Raw genomic sequence first — 18,088 nt, 5'->3', positions numbered from 1 at the left:
AAATTATAATTAGCCACACAGAGTGTAGCAGAGATATCTAACATTTAGCCACACAATGATCCAAGTAAAGCAAAAATCCACTATTCTGAATAAATGATGACACATTTATGAGATAAACGGATGTATTCAGACATTCACAGTCACAATTTTTGCTGTAACAAATGAAGGCACCACAGAAGCCCCCACACACACACTGTGAACCACTTGTAATTGCACTTCTATTCAAATGTAAAATTCTGATCAATACAAATCTACTGATCATGACAGATTTGAAGAGTTTAACACTTTGACGAAGGGTTAATACATTCTATCGTACCTCCTGGTCTGGTTAAATAAGGGCTGTGACTGCCACCTCCAACACAAATGAATGCGTACTCACCACTGCACAAATGACGGGGTGTTTGAATACTACCCACTGAGTGTGTACGTGTGGTATCAGTGTATATTTATATATCAGATGTGCGTGTGTGTGAACAACATAAATACCTGCTGTATCACTACTTGACCTAAAACAAATTTATTAACAACTTTTCAACACTTACAGCTGCAGCCGGTCTTAAAAACATTTAAATTACTTATCATTAATTGCAGATGATTTACTTTTGCTGAAGGTTTCTTAGCAAGTGATTAGGGCTGCTCATTTTGTCTATAAAATGTCAAAAAAGGTGACATCTTCAAATGTCTGGTTTTGTCCAAATCAACAGTTTAAAATCCAAAGATATTCAGTTTCTATCGTCTATAACACAGAAAAGCCTCAAATCCTCACATTTGAGAAGCTGCCGCCATTTGTGCTTAAAAAACTAGATTAAAACGATTATTAGACAATCAAAATAGCTGCCAATAATTTTCTGTCGATTGACTAATTGATTACTCTGCTAATTATCGCAGCTTTTATTAACATTTACAATGGCAAGTTCAAAGTGATTAATCTTTATCAATGACTTATTTACTAACAGTTATAAATCAAACTTTTGCCATTTTGATTAACCTTTCTATGTTTGATGGGGTTGCTTTTTTGCCCAAACCACTTTGTAGTAGTAACTGGCGTATCTGTCAACAGAGACATAGTGGCGGTTGCTGGGAGAAGTTAACTTAATGTTTGTCATGATGATCACAGAAATATGCAAATTTAAGAGCTGCTATTGTTAGTTGATATATAACGACCTTATATAACTAACAACAACAACTGATAAACACTCATTGGAAAGTATGTATATGTGTATGTGTGTGTATGTGTGTGTGTGTGTGTGTGTACCTGATCTCCCCGTCTTGTCTGCTGTGCTGGGACATATCGAAAGTGGTGATGTTTGAAATTCATTCTCTGCTCCGTGAGACTCACTGTTTTCTGGAGTGTATTCATTCAGCGGGGCTTATCTGAACTCTGAAGGTGCTTTATTCTCCTCCTGCTTCTGTATCACTCTTTCTGTCGTCCGCTTCTTGTTACAAACACACACACACACTCACACACCTGCACCCCCCGCCCTATCCCTCTGCATACTCACACACACTTAAATGGGCATCCAGACCTCCGATCCAAGCGTCCCACTGTTGCCATGGGGACCATTCGGACCCTGTCAGCACTTCTGAGGTCTGCCTGGAGCGAGGTAATTTGCCCTCTCTGAGCAACCCCCACCTCCCCATCCTTCACTCTTCCTCTCCCTCCACCCCTCTTCTTTTTTCCTCCCAAGAAGGAAGAAAAAAAAAATTAAAACATCCTCCATTCTCAAGAGGGATGACTATTCCTTCTCCTATTCTTTCTCTCAGATTCATTCACCCACAATGTTTGGCACCAACAATCTCCTCTCCTCCTACTCTCACTCCTACTCTATACAGCCTTTATAACTGTGTGTGCATACACACTCACCAGCTCCTTCCACAGACGGAGAGAGAGTAGGGGGGGAGATGGGGAAAAGACAAGAGAATGTGCATCTGCTGCTGATTTCAACCGCACAGTAAGAGTTAAATGCAGATAGCTGATACTTCCCCATATTTCCTTGGGGAACACAAAGAGCTGGTTTGATGTATAGATTGAGCGAAGCCACAAAGGGAAGTAATTGTTCTGATGATTTAAACTTGCAGAAGTCTCAAAACACCGGAATTTGACCTTTATATTTCTGCTGCAGGCATGTTAATAACATGAACCTGAAGACAGCAGCTCTGGCATGGATAAAACCCAATTTGAGATTTGGCAACGCTTTCTTCTGCTTTCTGAAAAAATATTATTACTTTACAGTTGTGGAAATGAACTTTATGCCCAGCACTGGTGATAAATGATGCAATAATTAAGTGATACTTCCCCCACTGGGAAATTCCCAGAGCACAAATCAGGCTGAGCTGTCAGGGATTCAGTGTGTTGCTTAAGGACACTCCAGCAGCGCGGATGGAGGCTTGAACCAAAGTGGCTGAACGAGCACCAACACAGCTGTAAACTGCAACCAAACATCCACATAGATGGTGACATAACTCGAGACCTTCTATGAAAGTTCTTTAGGATTGACTGAGGATTTAGCTAACGTTCACAACGGATCAGAAAATGGTTTCGGTTCATGATTTTGTCCATAATCCATAGAAATTCCTTTGCAATATGCTATATTTAGATGCTTTAGCTTTGACCGGACAACATATACATATAGAGGCCGGCTCACCTCTAACTTCCTCACAGCATTATCCCAACATCCTGACAACATAATGGACCTGCTGTCCAGGGGATCAGCTGAGCTTGGACATGCAGGAGCACAGGCACAGCTGGGATAGCTGATCTCCGCGTGGCGGGGCACATTACGAGGTTTATCCTTTCTATACATAGGTTTGGAAGTAGAGCCTCCATGCACTCACAGCAAAGATGACAGACATAACACTGCCAGACGGAAAGGAAATATTACGCTTAAGACCAGGTAAACCCAGCTAAACACATTTCATATGCCTTTTTATGTGTGCAAAATCTCACCCATGAGAGGCTGACATAAATATTTGTGATGACACACACACACCTCAGTAAGTAAGCTACAACAAATAAATAAGTCGCATGAGGATAGTGTTTTGAAAGCTGATAAAGTCACCTGATGATGATCACAGACTAGAAGTCATAGTTTAGGCTCCTTTTAATGTATCACTACATCAGTAGGTATGACATAATGGGGTTGTGGTAGCAATGCAATTACCGGTCATTGTGTATGCACATGTATGAACCCAGTAAAAGCACCTAGCCTCCTCTTAAACTCTTGTCTCTTTACAGCCTTGCTTCCTGCAGTGCCAGGGGTTCACAAGCTTTGACTCATGTTCCACTGAATTAAATCCAATTTTCTGAAATCAAACTAGCTTACGGCACTATCCACAGTCACAAACAACAAAAACATATGCCCCTGCATTCCAGCACCCAAGCCCAGAATAACTGCAAGTATATACAGTACACAAACAAACAACAACAAAGTCCACCTATAATCCTCTTCAAAATATACTTGAATTGTACATAAACTATACATGAACTGTTGTATGAACTTGAATAATGTTAGAACATATATAGTATGTGCTTACAACAGACACATATTGCCAAATACCAATATGTGCCTAAGGGAACTCCAGTATAAATCCAACATTAACAAATCTAACCGAAATAGCTCATTTATATTGCATATTTATATTACATATTCACACATACATGTACATTTATATTACATATTACCTATACCAATCATTACAGCCAATCATTCTGCAAACCATGTCGCTGTGTTTTAGAAATGTGGATGTGATTTGTTGACTTTTCCAGGATGCAACTGGCTTCCATTCATTTCCATATAACCTAATATGTAAATCAATTAGCAGACTCGTGAAACTTGCTTGTGTTGCGTAGTCCATCACAGTGAGCATTATGGCATTAACTAATGATTATTTTCATTATTGTCAGTCTGTCAAGTTCTCAGAGCCAATGTTGACATCCTCAATTTGTTTCTTTAGTCTGACCAACAACTCAAAGTCAAAATATATTCAATTTACAATAATTTAAAACAGAAAAAAGCAGCGTATCCTCACTATTCAATGTTTTTTTATTAATGCTTTTCATGTTTTTGCTAAATTACATCCACGACTATTTAATTATCAAAATTATTGATGATTCGTATTCTCAATCGACAAGTTGATTGAATATAAAGCATTATTTTTTCAACTTTTCAAACTTAAATTATCATGATGAGTTAATTCAGTGCAGACTTTTCAATTGAATCTGCACGCAACATACCACACAGAAATGAAATGAAACCAGTGGATGTCTGGAACTGTGTTAAAAATACTTCAAGAAATCTAAATAGTCAGCAAAAATGTGGGAGGCATGTGATTTATAGTTTAGAGGGTAGATCAAATACACAAATATGGATTACATCAGTTAAGATTAAAGGGTGGGTTCACAGTTTTTTCCTCTTACCTGAAAACACGCACACACACACATCATCGTTAAGACAAACACTGAGTCAGTCAGTTAAATATTTACTGTATGGTGTGATATAATTTAATAATATTTTACTTGTGACAAGACTAAACTCAGCTCCATTACATGTGATCTGAGACCAGCTTCACAAACATAGTGTATGGTAGACTCATTTATAGAGTTAAACTAGTCTTATTTTGCTTTTAATCTGGTTTAACTGACTAATCTAAATACTAAAAGGTTCACCACTTCATCCCCAGGTAATATGAAAATTAAAGGATAGGTTCAGAGTTTTTCAAGTCTGTCTTAAAACAACAGTCAGGTGCCTAAATTAACACTGAAAGAGGTTTTCCTCACTGTAAACATTCCTTCTGTTCATACTGGCTGTTAAAAGATCCCCTTAAATGCACTTTCTATGTAAGTGATGGGGGCCAAAATCCACAAAGTGTCCACACTGTCATTTTATACAAAAATGCATTTAAAAGTTGATCTGATGCTTATATGAGGCTTTAGCAGTCTGAGTTAGTCATATCAAGTGGATATCTGCCATATTTACAATCTTTTTAGCATCAAATTCCCTCTTTGTGTTTCCTCTAAAAGGCATGGACAAGTTTATCTGCATCTGACAGGGTTAGTGAGGGGCGGAGTTTAGAGATGTTTTTGAGATGGTAGAAAGAAGTTTTGCATAGATGTCTTACATGGTCATCAAAAGTCAGCTGAGGGTCAAAACTAACACCCAGATTAGTGACTGAGGAGGAAAGGGGGATGTCCTGGCCGTCAAAGGTGCGATGAGTTATGGAGGATGACTGAATCTGGTGTGGAGTACCATTAGGGAGAGTTTCAGTTTTGCTGCTGTTTAACTGGAGGAAATTTGTGCTCATCCGGGCCTTTATCTCCTCTAGTCAGGAACTGAGGCGTGACATGGCTGCAGAAGGGCTTGGGGGCAGTTTTGATGTACAGCTGGGTATCATCAGCATAGCAATGAAAAGACATCCCATATCTGCTGATGATACGTCGAAGGGGGACCATGTAGGGGGTAAAGAGGATGGGGCCGCGAACCGATCCTTGTGGAACCCCACAGGTGAGAGGGAGCGATCTAGACCTATGTCGTCCCAGTGAGACAGTGAGACCATTAAGTGCAGAGTCTGACAGTCAATCAGGAGAGAATGGGACCCTGCTTCAGCTGCCATCAGCAGGTCATTCACAACCCTGAGCAGAGCTGTTTCAGTGCTGTGTGCTGAATGACAACCTGACTAAAATTTTTCAAATAGGTTGTTGTGTTTAATGTGGTCCTGAAGCTCAGAAGTGACCACCTTCTCCAACACCTTGAACAGGAAAGGAAGGTTGGAGATAGGTCCGTAGCTGGCAAGAACTTCAGGGTCCAGGGTGGGCTTCTTGAGGAGGGGGCGGATGACTGCGACCTTGAGGGCAGATGGTTACTGGTTTGAAGGGACAGGTTGGTAATTTGGGTGATCAGGGGGGTGAGAATGGGGATGTATGATTTGAGCAGAGCTGTGGGAATGGGGTCCAGGGCACAAGTACAGGGTTTCATCTTCCTGAGGATTTCCTCAATGTGGCTCTGCCTGACGCCAGTAAAATGAAGTAGAGACGGCATACCTCCAGACAAAGCGTCAATGAAAGGGGGAGGCAGAGAGGAAAAAGCTTGACATCAGAAGAGCGGATGTTGTTGACCTTGGCTCTGAAAAAGTCAACGAAGCTGTTACATCGCTCTTCTGTAGCCTCAATTGGGGAAGATAACAGTGGCTTCAGGAGATGATTCATGGTGGAAAAAAGATGCTTAGGGTTGCCAGGATTGTTATTAATTAGGCTGGAGTAGAACTGTGACCAAGTATCTTTAAGGGACTTTGAGTAAGTCCTTTGATGTTCACTGAAGGCCAGTTTATGGACAGTGAGCCCAGAGCATCTGAAGCGTCGTTCCAGGACACGTCCAGCTGTTTTTATTTTCTGCAGGTCATGACTGAACCAGGGAGCAGAGCGTGAAAAATTGACCTTGCACGTCTTGACAGGGCTATGAAGATCAAAGACACTGCTCAGAGATGTATTGTAGAGTGCCACTAGTTCATCCACTGATGCAGAAGTTTGGCAGGTGATGGGCTGGAGGTCAGTAGCCATGATGGCTGGGTCACTGCTTTTCCAGTTCCGAAAAAGCATTTGACACTTAGGTTTAGCAGGGGGTGACAGGAATGTCAAATGAGACTCTGGCACTAAAAAGACTGTAACATTGATAGATATCTACTTGATTTGACTAATTTGGATGACTGAAGCTTCATATTAACTTCAGATAAACTTTTAAATACATTTTTGCACAGAAGGAGGACTGTGGATTTTGGCCTCCAACACTTACATTGTAAATGCTTTATGAAGGGATCTAATGGCCGGTATGAACAGGAGGAATGATTACTGCAATAAAAACCTGTTTCAGTGTTCATTTGGGCACCTGACTGTTGTTTTAAAACAGACTTGAAACATTGTGGACTTGTCCTTTAAGACACTTCCCTATCAGAGAGATCCACACGTCAAACTTTGAGCACCACCAGGAAGTAAAGTCTAGTTCATGTGATACTAGACTTGTACAGCTATGTGCTCAATACTGTGGACAAAATCCAATATCACAATATTTTTTTACCAAATATCTCGATATCCATAGCGTGACAATATTGTACGGATGACTATTGGTGCTTTTGTTAAATATTTACATAATCAGATAATCATTAGTAATGTTGATATAATGATTAAGTGAGTAAAGACAAATAATAGAACAGCAAGAACAGCCTGGTAAGTTCAGAAAATTACATCATTTCACTGTACTCTTTAAAACCACGAAAAGACAATACTTACGCCATACCACAATATTACATCTCATATCATCTTATATCAATATAATGTCGATAAAATATCAATATATTTCTTATCCCTAAATGAAATAAATGAAACCAGTGTTAGAGAACACTCTTCATTGCTGCTCTGTTTTTTTTAATGTCAAAAGCTTCCGGGAATAAATGGATGAAACTGTTAAGTGTAAAAATAAAAAAAAGAAAAGAAAAAGAAAAGTAACATTAAATTCTCTCACCATGTCTGCTGGGGTGCTGCTGCCCGTCATCGTGAAGGTTTTCCCGGTCCCGGTTCACACACACACACACTCTCTCTCACTCACACAACACAACACAAGGATACAAATATTCCCCCCTTTCTCGTCTCTCTCGTGAAAGCACTCACAAGGTGTGAAAAAGCGCGTCGTGTAAATAAAAAAAAAAAGCAGAGTTTATTCCCGGTGACTTGCTCTCTCTCTCCAGTCACAACACTGAGGTAGTCGAGACGTGTTACAACGCTTCTTCCTCTCTATTGCACAATCATGTCGTTGCTCATTTCGCTGACAAATCGGTTAATTAGGAAAGTGTAGATAATGTTAATGGGGATAAACTGTCGACCCAAGGGCCTCCTGCGACCCTCCAAACATTAAGAATATCCTGCTGTAGAAAAAAAGGTGCCTACGCCATGCGAAAAACCCAACACTGCTGGCACATCCGGACACCGACCTTTTTCTCTCTTGGTGAAAAAAGAAAGAAAAAATAATATCCGCAAGGTTAACGGTCGGTTACCGTCCTGTGATGAACTCAAACACTCCCGTCGGTTTGGTATAAAAGGCGTCGGACGGTGAAATGTGTCGGTCCGTCTCGTTAAAACGGGAGTTTGTAGGCTACTTATTGTTGTTAACGATACTGAGTGCGCTCGCGCTGCTGTACCTTTTCTCAGCTGTCATCCTGCCTCCAAATTGACGTCAAGCTCGAGCTCGTGACGCAAAATAGATGCGGGACGTCCGGTTACATTTTTCAACATTAAACCACTTTAAAATCTTCCCAGTGTACAGCATACTGCTTTTTCTTTTTCTTTTTTTTTTGACAATTTAAACCAATCCAGACATGTTTTAAGACCCACAGTTTAAAGTGTAAAATTGTATTTTTTTCCACTTATTTTTTATTTAGAATAGTACGTTTTTGTATATATACTGTAAATATTGTTGGTAATTCACTCATACACACCTCATTGTGTGTGTTTTTGTAAGCTATGTGTGTTTTTGTCATTTTTTATGTGATAGCTGCTGTAACATGGAAATTTCCCTTTGGGGATAAAGTTATCTATCTATCTATCTCTCTATCTATCTATCTATCTATAAAAAAAAAAAATACTATCTATACAAGTGCTTTGAGTAATAATTTGTGTCTGATATGGTTTTTCCACAAAAAAAGTCCAAAAATCTAATTATAAATTGTCAAAGATCACCTCCAGACATGTTTTCAGATGTATAAAAATACTCTGCTTGGAATAATAATTTGTTTCTGTTGTGGTTTTTTCAGCCAAAAAAAGTCAAATTACTTCATTAAAATACATAAAATCCAATTTCCTTCTTCTCTCTTATTGAAACAATCCAGAATCTATGAATATGCAAATATGTTGGTCTCAAAAGTTGAACTGCTGCACATAAGATGAAAAAAATGGGTTACACTCATCCAGTTCCTCATTCTCAAGTCACATTATGTGACATCAACAGTATCCTCATATGGCCTCCTGACAAAAATGTCCAAGTGCCACTGCACCTTTGTTCTGTCCCACTCAGTGATTAGCAACAGGTAAGTATTCCCTAAAAAAACTCCTGTAGTAGTAGTAGAAGTACTGCATTCAAAATTCTACTCAAGTACAGAGGTATTAATAACAAAATTGCAGTTTAAGTATGAAAAGAAGAAGTATTTATTATGCAGAATGACCACTGTCAGTGTTACCTTATTGTATTATTGGATCATCATTATGAGTGCATTAACATGTAAGTGGTATTTTAATGTAGTTTAATGTATTTAATGTAGATGGAGATCATTTTAACTGCTTCATTTACTGTTGGGTAGTTTTGTCAATAACATTGATTCATATTTTATAAACTGATTATATGTTTTGTACAATATGTAAAACCATCTAACAAAGTAGCTAGCAACCATAGCTGTTGCATAATGTAGTGAAATAAAAAAAGTGCAATATTTCTTTGAAATGTAATGGAGTAGAAGAGGCATATAATGGAAATACTCAAATGTAGTGTAAGTACCTCAAAGTTGTACTTAAGTACAGTACTCGAGTAAATGTGCTGCAGTGGAGGTCACCTTCCACTGCAGGTTTTATGTGGCTGAACCCTAATAAAGCAAAATTCTGTGTTACTAACAACATCCAGGTGTCTTAGTAAGTCGTAACAGTGTAACAGTGAGCCAGCATGCAGAATAACAGGACCGTGAAACTGAAGCAACTAAAAGGAATTCTTTTTTTTTTAATCATTTACACCTGTGCTTTCTCTGCTGACATTTCAAAATGTCCTCTGTGCAAAAGGTCTATACTTTTATTTACCAATCAGTGTTCAACCATTGCATGAAAGCCACATTTTCTATGTAGTGATAATTGGCACATCGTGCTTAGTCATATACTTATTTACTTAAAATATACTTAATTGCAGGAGTGCAAGAGTTATATATATGATATTATTCATATCTACATCGTTTCAACAACATTTATATATTTTATAGTGAAAAACACTAATAGTAAAGTAAAAAATATGAATAATAAATAAAATAATAATAATGGAAAAAGAAGAAGAACAAGAAAATAAATAAATAAAATTATAATAATAAATAATAGTAATAATGGATTTCTGACCTGAAGTTATCAAAATATTGAGGTAAAGCTAACTATAAAAATGAAAATACAATCTTTGCATTTTCCCCGAAAACATTTAATGTATTCCAAAAGACAAACAAACAAACAAACAAAAAAAAAGCATCACTGTTCAGGTTTATGGAGTTTTATTAAATTCATTTTAAGTGTATGCTTTATTTTGAAGTCAAAATCACTTCACATCCGGGTTGAATATTTCTCTCTGTGCTGCTTGATCAGTCCCTTTAAGAACATGGCGGCAGTCCACAGATTAAGGGGCTGTAACAGGAAAAGTGAGTGCTGAAAGTACAGTGGGAGCTTGAGTGGGAGATTGTGCAGCCTGGTGCAGGAATGACTGAACACACCTCCCGAGAAACTGGCAGGAAGGGAGGTTTCCTTTTTTATGAAGAGACACAGAGAGGAGGAAGAGTGTGGATAATCAATGGGACCTTTCAGGAAAAATGGGAAATTCATCACATTTAATTTTTGACAGACTATTAACATTTATGTTCTACACCTCACTCAAACACAAGTAGGCTATAACACATTAAGCTCCTCTTCTTCTGCTGAAGAAAAGTCTCCGTTAATTGAGCAGCTCTAAGCTTTTTGTTTTAACAGCAGAATAAGAAATTGATACCTTATTGACTGCTTTTTCTGTCTGTCACCTCTGAGAAGGTCAAAGGTCAGGGTCAGCTGCAGAATAGCATTGCTAGGGCTGGGTTTAATGTCTTTCAACCTTCCCAGGTTCACAATAGTAAGGCAAGGCAAGTTTATTTGTATATTTCAACAAGGCAATTCAAAGTGATTTACATAAAACTTTAAAAGCATCGAGACAAAGTGAAAAGAAAACACACCATAAATGGACATTTAAATATGACAAAAAACAGTCAATAAAGGGCTAAGAGAATAGAAAACAAAAATAAGCTAAAATAGAATAAGACAAAATACAAGAATAAAAGTTACAGTGCAGTGTAAGAGATGAATAATTATTTAATTTAACAAAAAAACAGAAAAGTCTTCAGCCTTGATTTACAAAAAATGAGAGTTGCAGCAGACCTGCAGTTTTCTGAAAGTTTGTTCCAGATATGTGGAGCGTAAAAGCTGAAAGCTGCCTCTCCATGTTTAGTTTTGACTCTGGAGACAGAAAGCAGACCTGTCCCAGACGACCTGAGAGGTCTGGATGGTTCATAGCATAGCAGAAGATCAAAAACTTATTTTGGCTTTAAACCATTCAGTGCTTTATAAACCAACAGCAGTATTTTAAAATCAATTCTTTGACAGACAGGAAGCCAGTGTAAAGATCTGAGAACTAGAGTGATGTGATCCACTTTCTTGGTCTTAGTGAGGACTTGAGGGGCAGTGTTCTGAATCAGCTGCAGCTGTCTGATCAACAAGTTTTTCCAAATCCTGCTGAGACTTTAATCCTTCTTAAGGTGATAGTAGACTGACTCTGTAATTGTCTTAATGTGGCTGTTAAAATTCAGGTCTGAGTCCATGAGTACACCAAGATTTCTGGCTTGGTTTGTGGTTTTTAACATTACCAATAGAAGCTGAATGCTGACTTTTAATCGTTCTTCCTTGGCTCCAAAAACAATTACTTCAGTTTTAACTTTGTTCAATTGAAGAAAATTCTGGCACATCAAATCATTGATTTGTTCAATGCACTTACTCAGTGGTTATAATGGACCATAGTCCCCTGATGATATAGTAATGTAAATGAGTGTGTCATCTGCATAACTATGGTAACATATTTTGTTGTTTTCCATAATCTAAGCCAGTGAGAGCATGTAGATGTTGAACAGAAGAGGCCCCAGAATGGAGCCTTGGGGAACTCTGCATGTCATTTTTGTCCGCTCAGGTGTGTAATTACCTATAGACACAAAGTAGTCCCTGTCCTTTAAGTAGGACTCAAACCAATTTAGTACTGTGTCAGAAAGTCCCTCCCAGTTTTCCAGTTCGTCTAGTAATATGTGTCGAATGCAACACTGAGATTCGGTAATACTAATACTAATTCTGCCACAGACGGTGGCAATAGTGCTCAAAACTGCATTGTTTACAGTTATATTTGCATTCATGCATAGTGACAGTCATTTAGACATGATTGGTGACTTAAAGGATAAAGCAAGGCAAAAAGGCTGCTTCTGTAATCACTTAATCAATAGTTTAGCCAATCAGTATCCAGGACTGTTCGACTCTTCAGCACATGCTGTCATTAAGAGTGAAGAATGCCTTACAGACATGAAACGACAAAATAATGGCTTTTCTTAAGCAGCAAAAAGAAATAATAAATGGTTTCATTATGAAAAGATGTGTACTGGAAAAAGACATGACAGGTTCATAATATTATAGTTCAATATGGTTGTCAGGTTATTTATAGCATACATCTAATACATATGTAATATAATATCCTGTCCTTGGTGAAGTGCTCTGGCTTGTGTGTGTGTGTGTGTGTGTGTGTGTGTGTGTGTGTGTGTGTGTGTGTGTGTGTGTGTGTGGGCCCTGTTTCCGTCAGAGGTCGAGATGTGTATCGGCAGCAGGTCTGTCCTCTCTGGTGGACTGAGTGAAATCCATTGTGGCATCAGGAGTGGCTTTTTCTCTGAGATCTACAGGATTAACTACCTAATCTCCCCACCATAAAGGGAGAGTGGAGAGGGGGTAGTGAGTCTGACACACACACACACACACACACACACACACAAAAGCGTAAGCATGCCTGCACAAACACAGTGAAGTGTGAATGTGTTTTTGCTGGCTATCATTTCAAAATGAAGGTCAGAGTATGATTTAGCCCATGAGCTAAATAGAAATGCAAATAATGATTATTTTCATTATCGATTAATCCCTTGATTATTTTCAAATTGACTGATAATTGTTTAATCTATAAAACGTCAGAAAATATTTAAAAATGGCCCAAAAAGATAGTCAGCTGGATGATATAAATGAATTATTTGAGTGAGTGTTTCACCAAAGGGTTAAGAACATAAGAGTACATGTGGTTTTTCTGCACATGACTATGTAAAACTGGATATAAAAGAAATGAAATATGCAGTGATTCTGCTGCTGGTGTCGAGCCTGATGGCACATTTAACCATAAATGCTTGTGTTTCATTATTTGACCTGCTGGCCATCTCATATCTTCCCAGCAAAACCAAACTGTATCTGGATCAGATCAATATAATTGCGTGTGAGTGTGTGTGTGTGTGTGTGTGTGTGTGTGTGTGTCTGTCTGTCTATCCGACCTGTGTTTCCCTCCTCAGCAGTTGCCTGTACTTGTACAACAGTGCAGGTCTGTGTAATATGAAGCGCCAGGTCACCTTTATAGTCCCTTAGTTCCTCTCTTTAAGGTCTGCTGATCAAATATAAATGCTACATTTTGTGTAAAGACAATACAACTCTGTAATCCTCTAAGCCTCTTGACTGTGTTCTCATTTAGGTTTTCATCTAAGCACCTGCTGCTTTGCTCAGACCACACACGCACACCAGAGGAAGACATGTTGTAAATGTGAAACCCACACATATAAAGTGTACCAGCACTGAAAAGGAAGCAGCATCAGCTACTTTTTTGTGTGATTCAAAGGTCAAAGTGCAAGTCTGGAGTTTAACCAGTATACAATATCCATTTGCGCACTGTCAGAACAGAAGATAAAGTTTGATCTATTTCTGTCTCCAGTGTCACTACTAAACAGTTGCTGCTTTTCAGCTTTGAAGGGCGGCATGCAAATACACTTGGTGCTTGCCACTGCTCCATATATAAACACTGACGCTCAGCATAGCAGTAATCAAACATCCCACTGCTTTGCCACCGCTGCCTCACCATGTTTCCCACAGATTATTAACATGCACTGTGTGTCATCAGCTATTCTGAGAACCCAAAGCGGACTTTGAGCTTGGACTGTGGCGGAAAGGTTGGTGCTGAGAGCCACCGACGCAACACAGCACCCAGCATGACGTTTCACACCCCCTGACTGAGAGGACAATTCAGTTCGGTGCTCACAGAGGAGGTGTGAGCAATTATTTCCCCAATGTAACCACATCATGCTGTTCTATGTCCCCTTCCTGCTAGTCTACAGTCTCCCTCAGGCCCATCAGTCCCTGATTGAGAGAGATCAATGAGAAGAACACTGAGTGTCTTATTCTTAAAGGGTCAGTTCACCTATTAATGTACAACTATGCAGGTAAATTAGATTTTATGTGTGCAGGTTTTGAGATATCATCTCTACCACCCCACTAATACAATGGAAGTCAATGGAGATGTCTGTGGCACTCAAAGCAGTGTCTTTCTAGAAACAAATTTCACAATTAATTACGATGACTCACAAAAAGTTTATTAGCTATACTATTGTATATTTGTCTGTATATATGGCCTTCTTCTTCTCTTTTGTACCTTTTTCATTTCTCATCTTATGCCATGGTGCCAAGAGGATGAATCCCAATGACTTAAATGGTCATCTGACTTTTCCTCTAGCGCATTCAGTGTATTCATATTCAGTAGGGCCACATACCCCCAGAAGTAAACCCGGAAGCTAGAAATTTTTTTGGCACATGTGCCAGGCGAGCAATTCTTACTGGACTGAATAGGCGCCATTTTCAGTCCGGTATCCAGCTCTTATAATACATCCATGAAATGTTCTGAAAGCTCCAAGTTCATGAGTTGTGACATGTTGCTCAAATTGTTGATATCACAACGGCCTCACCTTGTTCCTCTGTCTGCCTGTATTATGTGACCCACTCGCTACCTGGCTAAATTATTAGCCTTGGTGGCATCTAGAAGCCGACAGTAACATTAATATTAATGACAAGAGAACAAGGCATCTTTTGGCATCCATGTTGCCTAACAGCAGTGTTCTCATGACTTAACCACATGAATGCCGAGCATATCATGTACACAACTTCCGATGTCGTAACCACGAGCTCACGAGTTCCATTAGAAGGCAGCAATTGTCACTGTGAGCATATTAGCACACTGACGTTAGCATTTAGCTCAAAGCTTATACGCTCTACAGTATGGCCACACAGAGCTACTAGCATGGCTGTAGACTCCTAGTCTTGTTTTTACAAACTGTCTGCATTTGAAATACTTTCTGCAGAGACTCACATGAACAGTTCGCATGTACCCATTCTTCTCTTTGACTGACAGCTCTGGTACGATGAAATCAATCCTCAAAAAGCTACCTTCATTACTGTGGATCAGGTCTCTCTCAAAAGCGATAGTCTAAACCTGAGTTGGATTTGGCTCAGACTTACCAAGAGACAACCTAAACCTGGAGCTTATCTACAACGAGCTGTTGTTGTGGGGATCAGGAGGAGGTGGGAGCTTTCCTAATCTGCCCACCTGTCTAACATGCTGAGCAGTAAATATACACAGGGATTTGTCCTTAGATCCCCCTGATAGACCTTTTGCTGAAGGCTAAATCTGAGGTACTAAGTTGTCTGTGTCATTTCAAGTTATTGTGTTTGAGTGATTGTGTTTTGAATCAGTGTCAAGTGCAGTTGGTGGTTTGCAGGGGCGATATACGAGAAGAGAGGCAGTTTTCATGCACTCGTCATCATTAAAAGCCTCCTCTCCTTGGCTGTGAAAACAATGCGTCATCATTTCATGTTTTTTTACCATCTGTCTGCCACAGAAGGGGAATAGAGTACATGCTCTGTGCTTGTATTTTGTATCTGTGTACGCCTGCCTCTGGGAGTGTAGATGCTTATCTGTTCTCTTTCGGTTACCTGTGAGTGGGAGTTATTTAGCATTTTATGTGTTTGTATGAGTACAGCATGTCCCAGGGAGGTTCTGTTCAGTCTAAATAACTCCTTTTCTCTCGCCTGTTTAACCTTTTCAGTAGACGAGCTCACATATACACACTGGCCAAACTGTGCATAACATCTAACAAGACTGTTTCTCTGTATATGCACAAACAAGTCAGGTATTGTCTGAATAATGTTAAGGAATGCAGCAGTTTAGCAGGTTTCTCCATCCTAAATTCACCGGATATCTGTGTATATAAGGGCATAAAAGGTGTGGATGGTGCTAATGGATCCATGTGTGTTCACGTGTGTGTATCTAGCCCGTCCATCTCAAAACCATTAAAATAACATGAGCTCTTATCTCTTATGGGCTACTTATTGTACACCAGCCAATCTAGCTGTACATCTCTTCCTGTTGTGGTTGAGAAAGAGAGAGAGAGAGTGTGTGCAAACAAACCATGGAGTTTTTGTACTTTTGTAGCCATGCCAGTGATTCTATGAATTGCATTGCTAGTTGGTCCACCACTTTGGTTCAGAGTTAAATATCTTAACTTATCTATTGGATGGATTCTATACAGACATTTATGTTCCCCAGAGAATGAATCTTAAAGACATTGTTGATCCCTTGACTTTTCCTCTGGTGCCACCAGTATGTCAAAATGTATCCAGTATATCTTAATATCTACTAACTGGACTGGCACAACATTTTGTACAGACATTCATGTTATCTAATGTACCCTCTCTATATAGGACTCCTTTCCCCTCTCACTCCAGGAGCCTGGGGAGCAGTTGGGTCATCAGGGATATTCAGCTTACCTGGACTGACTGACTCTATATAAGCTTGTGGCAGTCAGCCACTTCTCTCTCCCCTGGCTTTACTTTGTCTTTAGATTAATATATCTTCTAGCGATGTGAAATAAACCTATTTTTAGTTACAACTCCTATATAGTCTCCCCTCCTTTGTCCAGCCTTGAGCCAGGTTGTGACAGCTGACAATCAGTCCTGATGACTTTGGTGATCCTCTGACATCGCATCTATCACCACCATGAGGTTGCCTTTTTGGTTCAGAGTTGTCAACAACTGTGAGGTTAACTGACAGAAACATGTAATACTGTCACACACATCTCTTAACACTTTCATGCTTACAACAATTACCCTTTTCATATAGGTTACCAAAGAGTTTTACTCTAACACCAAAGTGCAGAAAACAAAAACTCAACTTATTGAATTTTCTCTCAGTCTTTCTTTCATTCTTTTTCTTTCTTTCCTTCTCTTTCTTTCTTTCTTTCTTTCTTTCTTTCTCTTTCTATGTGTTTGAAATGACATGACACCAGGAAGATACTGAACTTGTAAAATGGTATCATAAAGGAATAAAAAACACTGTAAAAGAAAAAAATCTAGTTGTCACAGTGACACTGTATAGTCTGTACATAGCTGCAGAAACTATTATTGCACTACCTGCCTGCTGCACTTGACATAATCACAGTGTCTATTGTTGTGATTTCGTCTCGACACTTTCCACTGCAGTAGTTACAGTCACTTATTATTCACACACTTGCACACACACATAGGCACACGTTCGCAGTGGTGCTCTACCAGGGTGTGGACACACAGCTGTGTTGATAGAGCAAACCACAGGCAGCACCAACCTCCGCGTACCTGAGTCAGCCTCCACTTCCTTCTTCAACCTCCCCCTCTTTTGCTGTTTCTCTTTCCATTCCTCCCTCTCTCATGGTGACTCGGCAGGTATAAAGTAGAGGGCGAGGTGGGGTTATCAGCAGTGCACGACTGGTACTGTGGCTACCATGGGGATGCCAGGCAGTCATTTTCGCACAGAATCGCTGTGATTAGATGAGCTGCAGTCTTCCGTATAGAACTCAAAACAAAAAAAGAGGATTGTGAGACAGCACGGATTGTAGCTGTTTCTGCTCCATGGTATGGTCACACAACTTTGAGCTAGATTCAGTCACAGAAGGAAAAGATTGTGTCCTCTGCTTCATTTGGGTGTCATGAGTACGTGAGCACGTGTAAATCTACCAAGCAAATAATAGGATTACATAATGTTTTTGCTGGGCTCAGTCTTCAAGTAGCCATTGTTTTTTAGGTGGTCACTTGATTTGTGTTTGCACCAGGGTGCCTCCAGGATACATCCTTGAGTCATTTGAGGTGTTTTTCGCAGACAGAATATGGCAGATTCATCAACAGCAAATGTTTGCAGAGCTT

At 39.4% G+C, this 18,088-nt stretch overlaps 1 protein-coding gene across 1 annotated transcript in view; it reads right to left on the bottom strand.

Moving 5' to 3' along the window:
• Positions 1 to 8,208, bottom strand: part of ubl3a (ubiquitin-like 3a) — a 40,099-nt gene extending 31,891 nt beyond the window's left edge. Inside the window, exon 1 of the mRNA XM_044370115.1 lies at positions 7,512 to 8,208. Within this exon, the coding sequence (XP_044226050.1) occupies positions 7,512 to 7,541 (30 nt within the window). The 5' untranslated portion in view covers positions 7,542 to 8,208. The remainder of the gene's footprint in view (positions 1 to 7,511) is intronic.
• Between the last annotated feature and the right edge of the window lie 9,880 nt (positions 8,209 to 18,088).

Source organism: Thunnus albacares, chromosome 13, assembly GCF_914725855.1.
Source record: "Thunnus albacares chromosome 13, fThuAlb1.1, whole genome shotgun sequence".
NCBI lineage: Eukaryota > Metazoa > Chordata > Actinopteri > Scombriformes > Scombridae > Thunnus > Thunnus albacares.
Note: the sequence above shows the minus strand (reverse complement) of the source record. Positions and strands in the feature narration are given on the sequence as shown.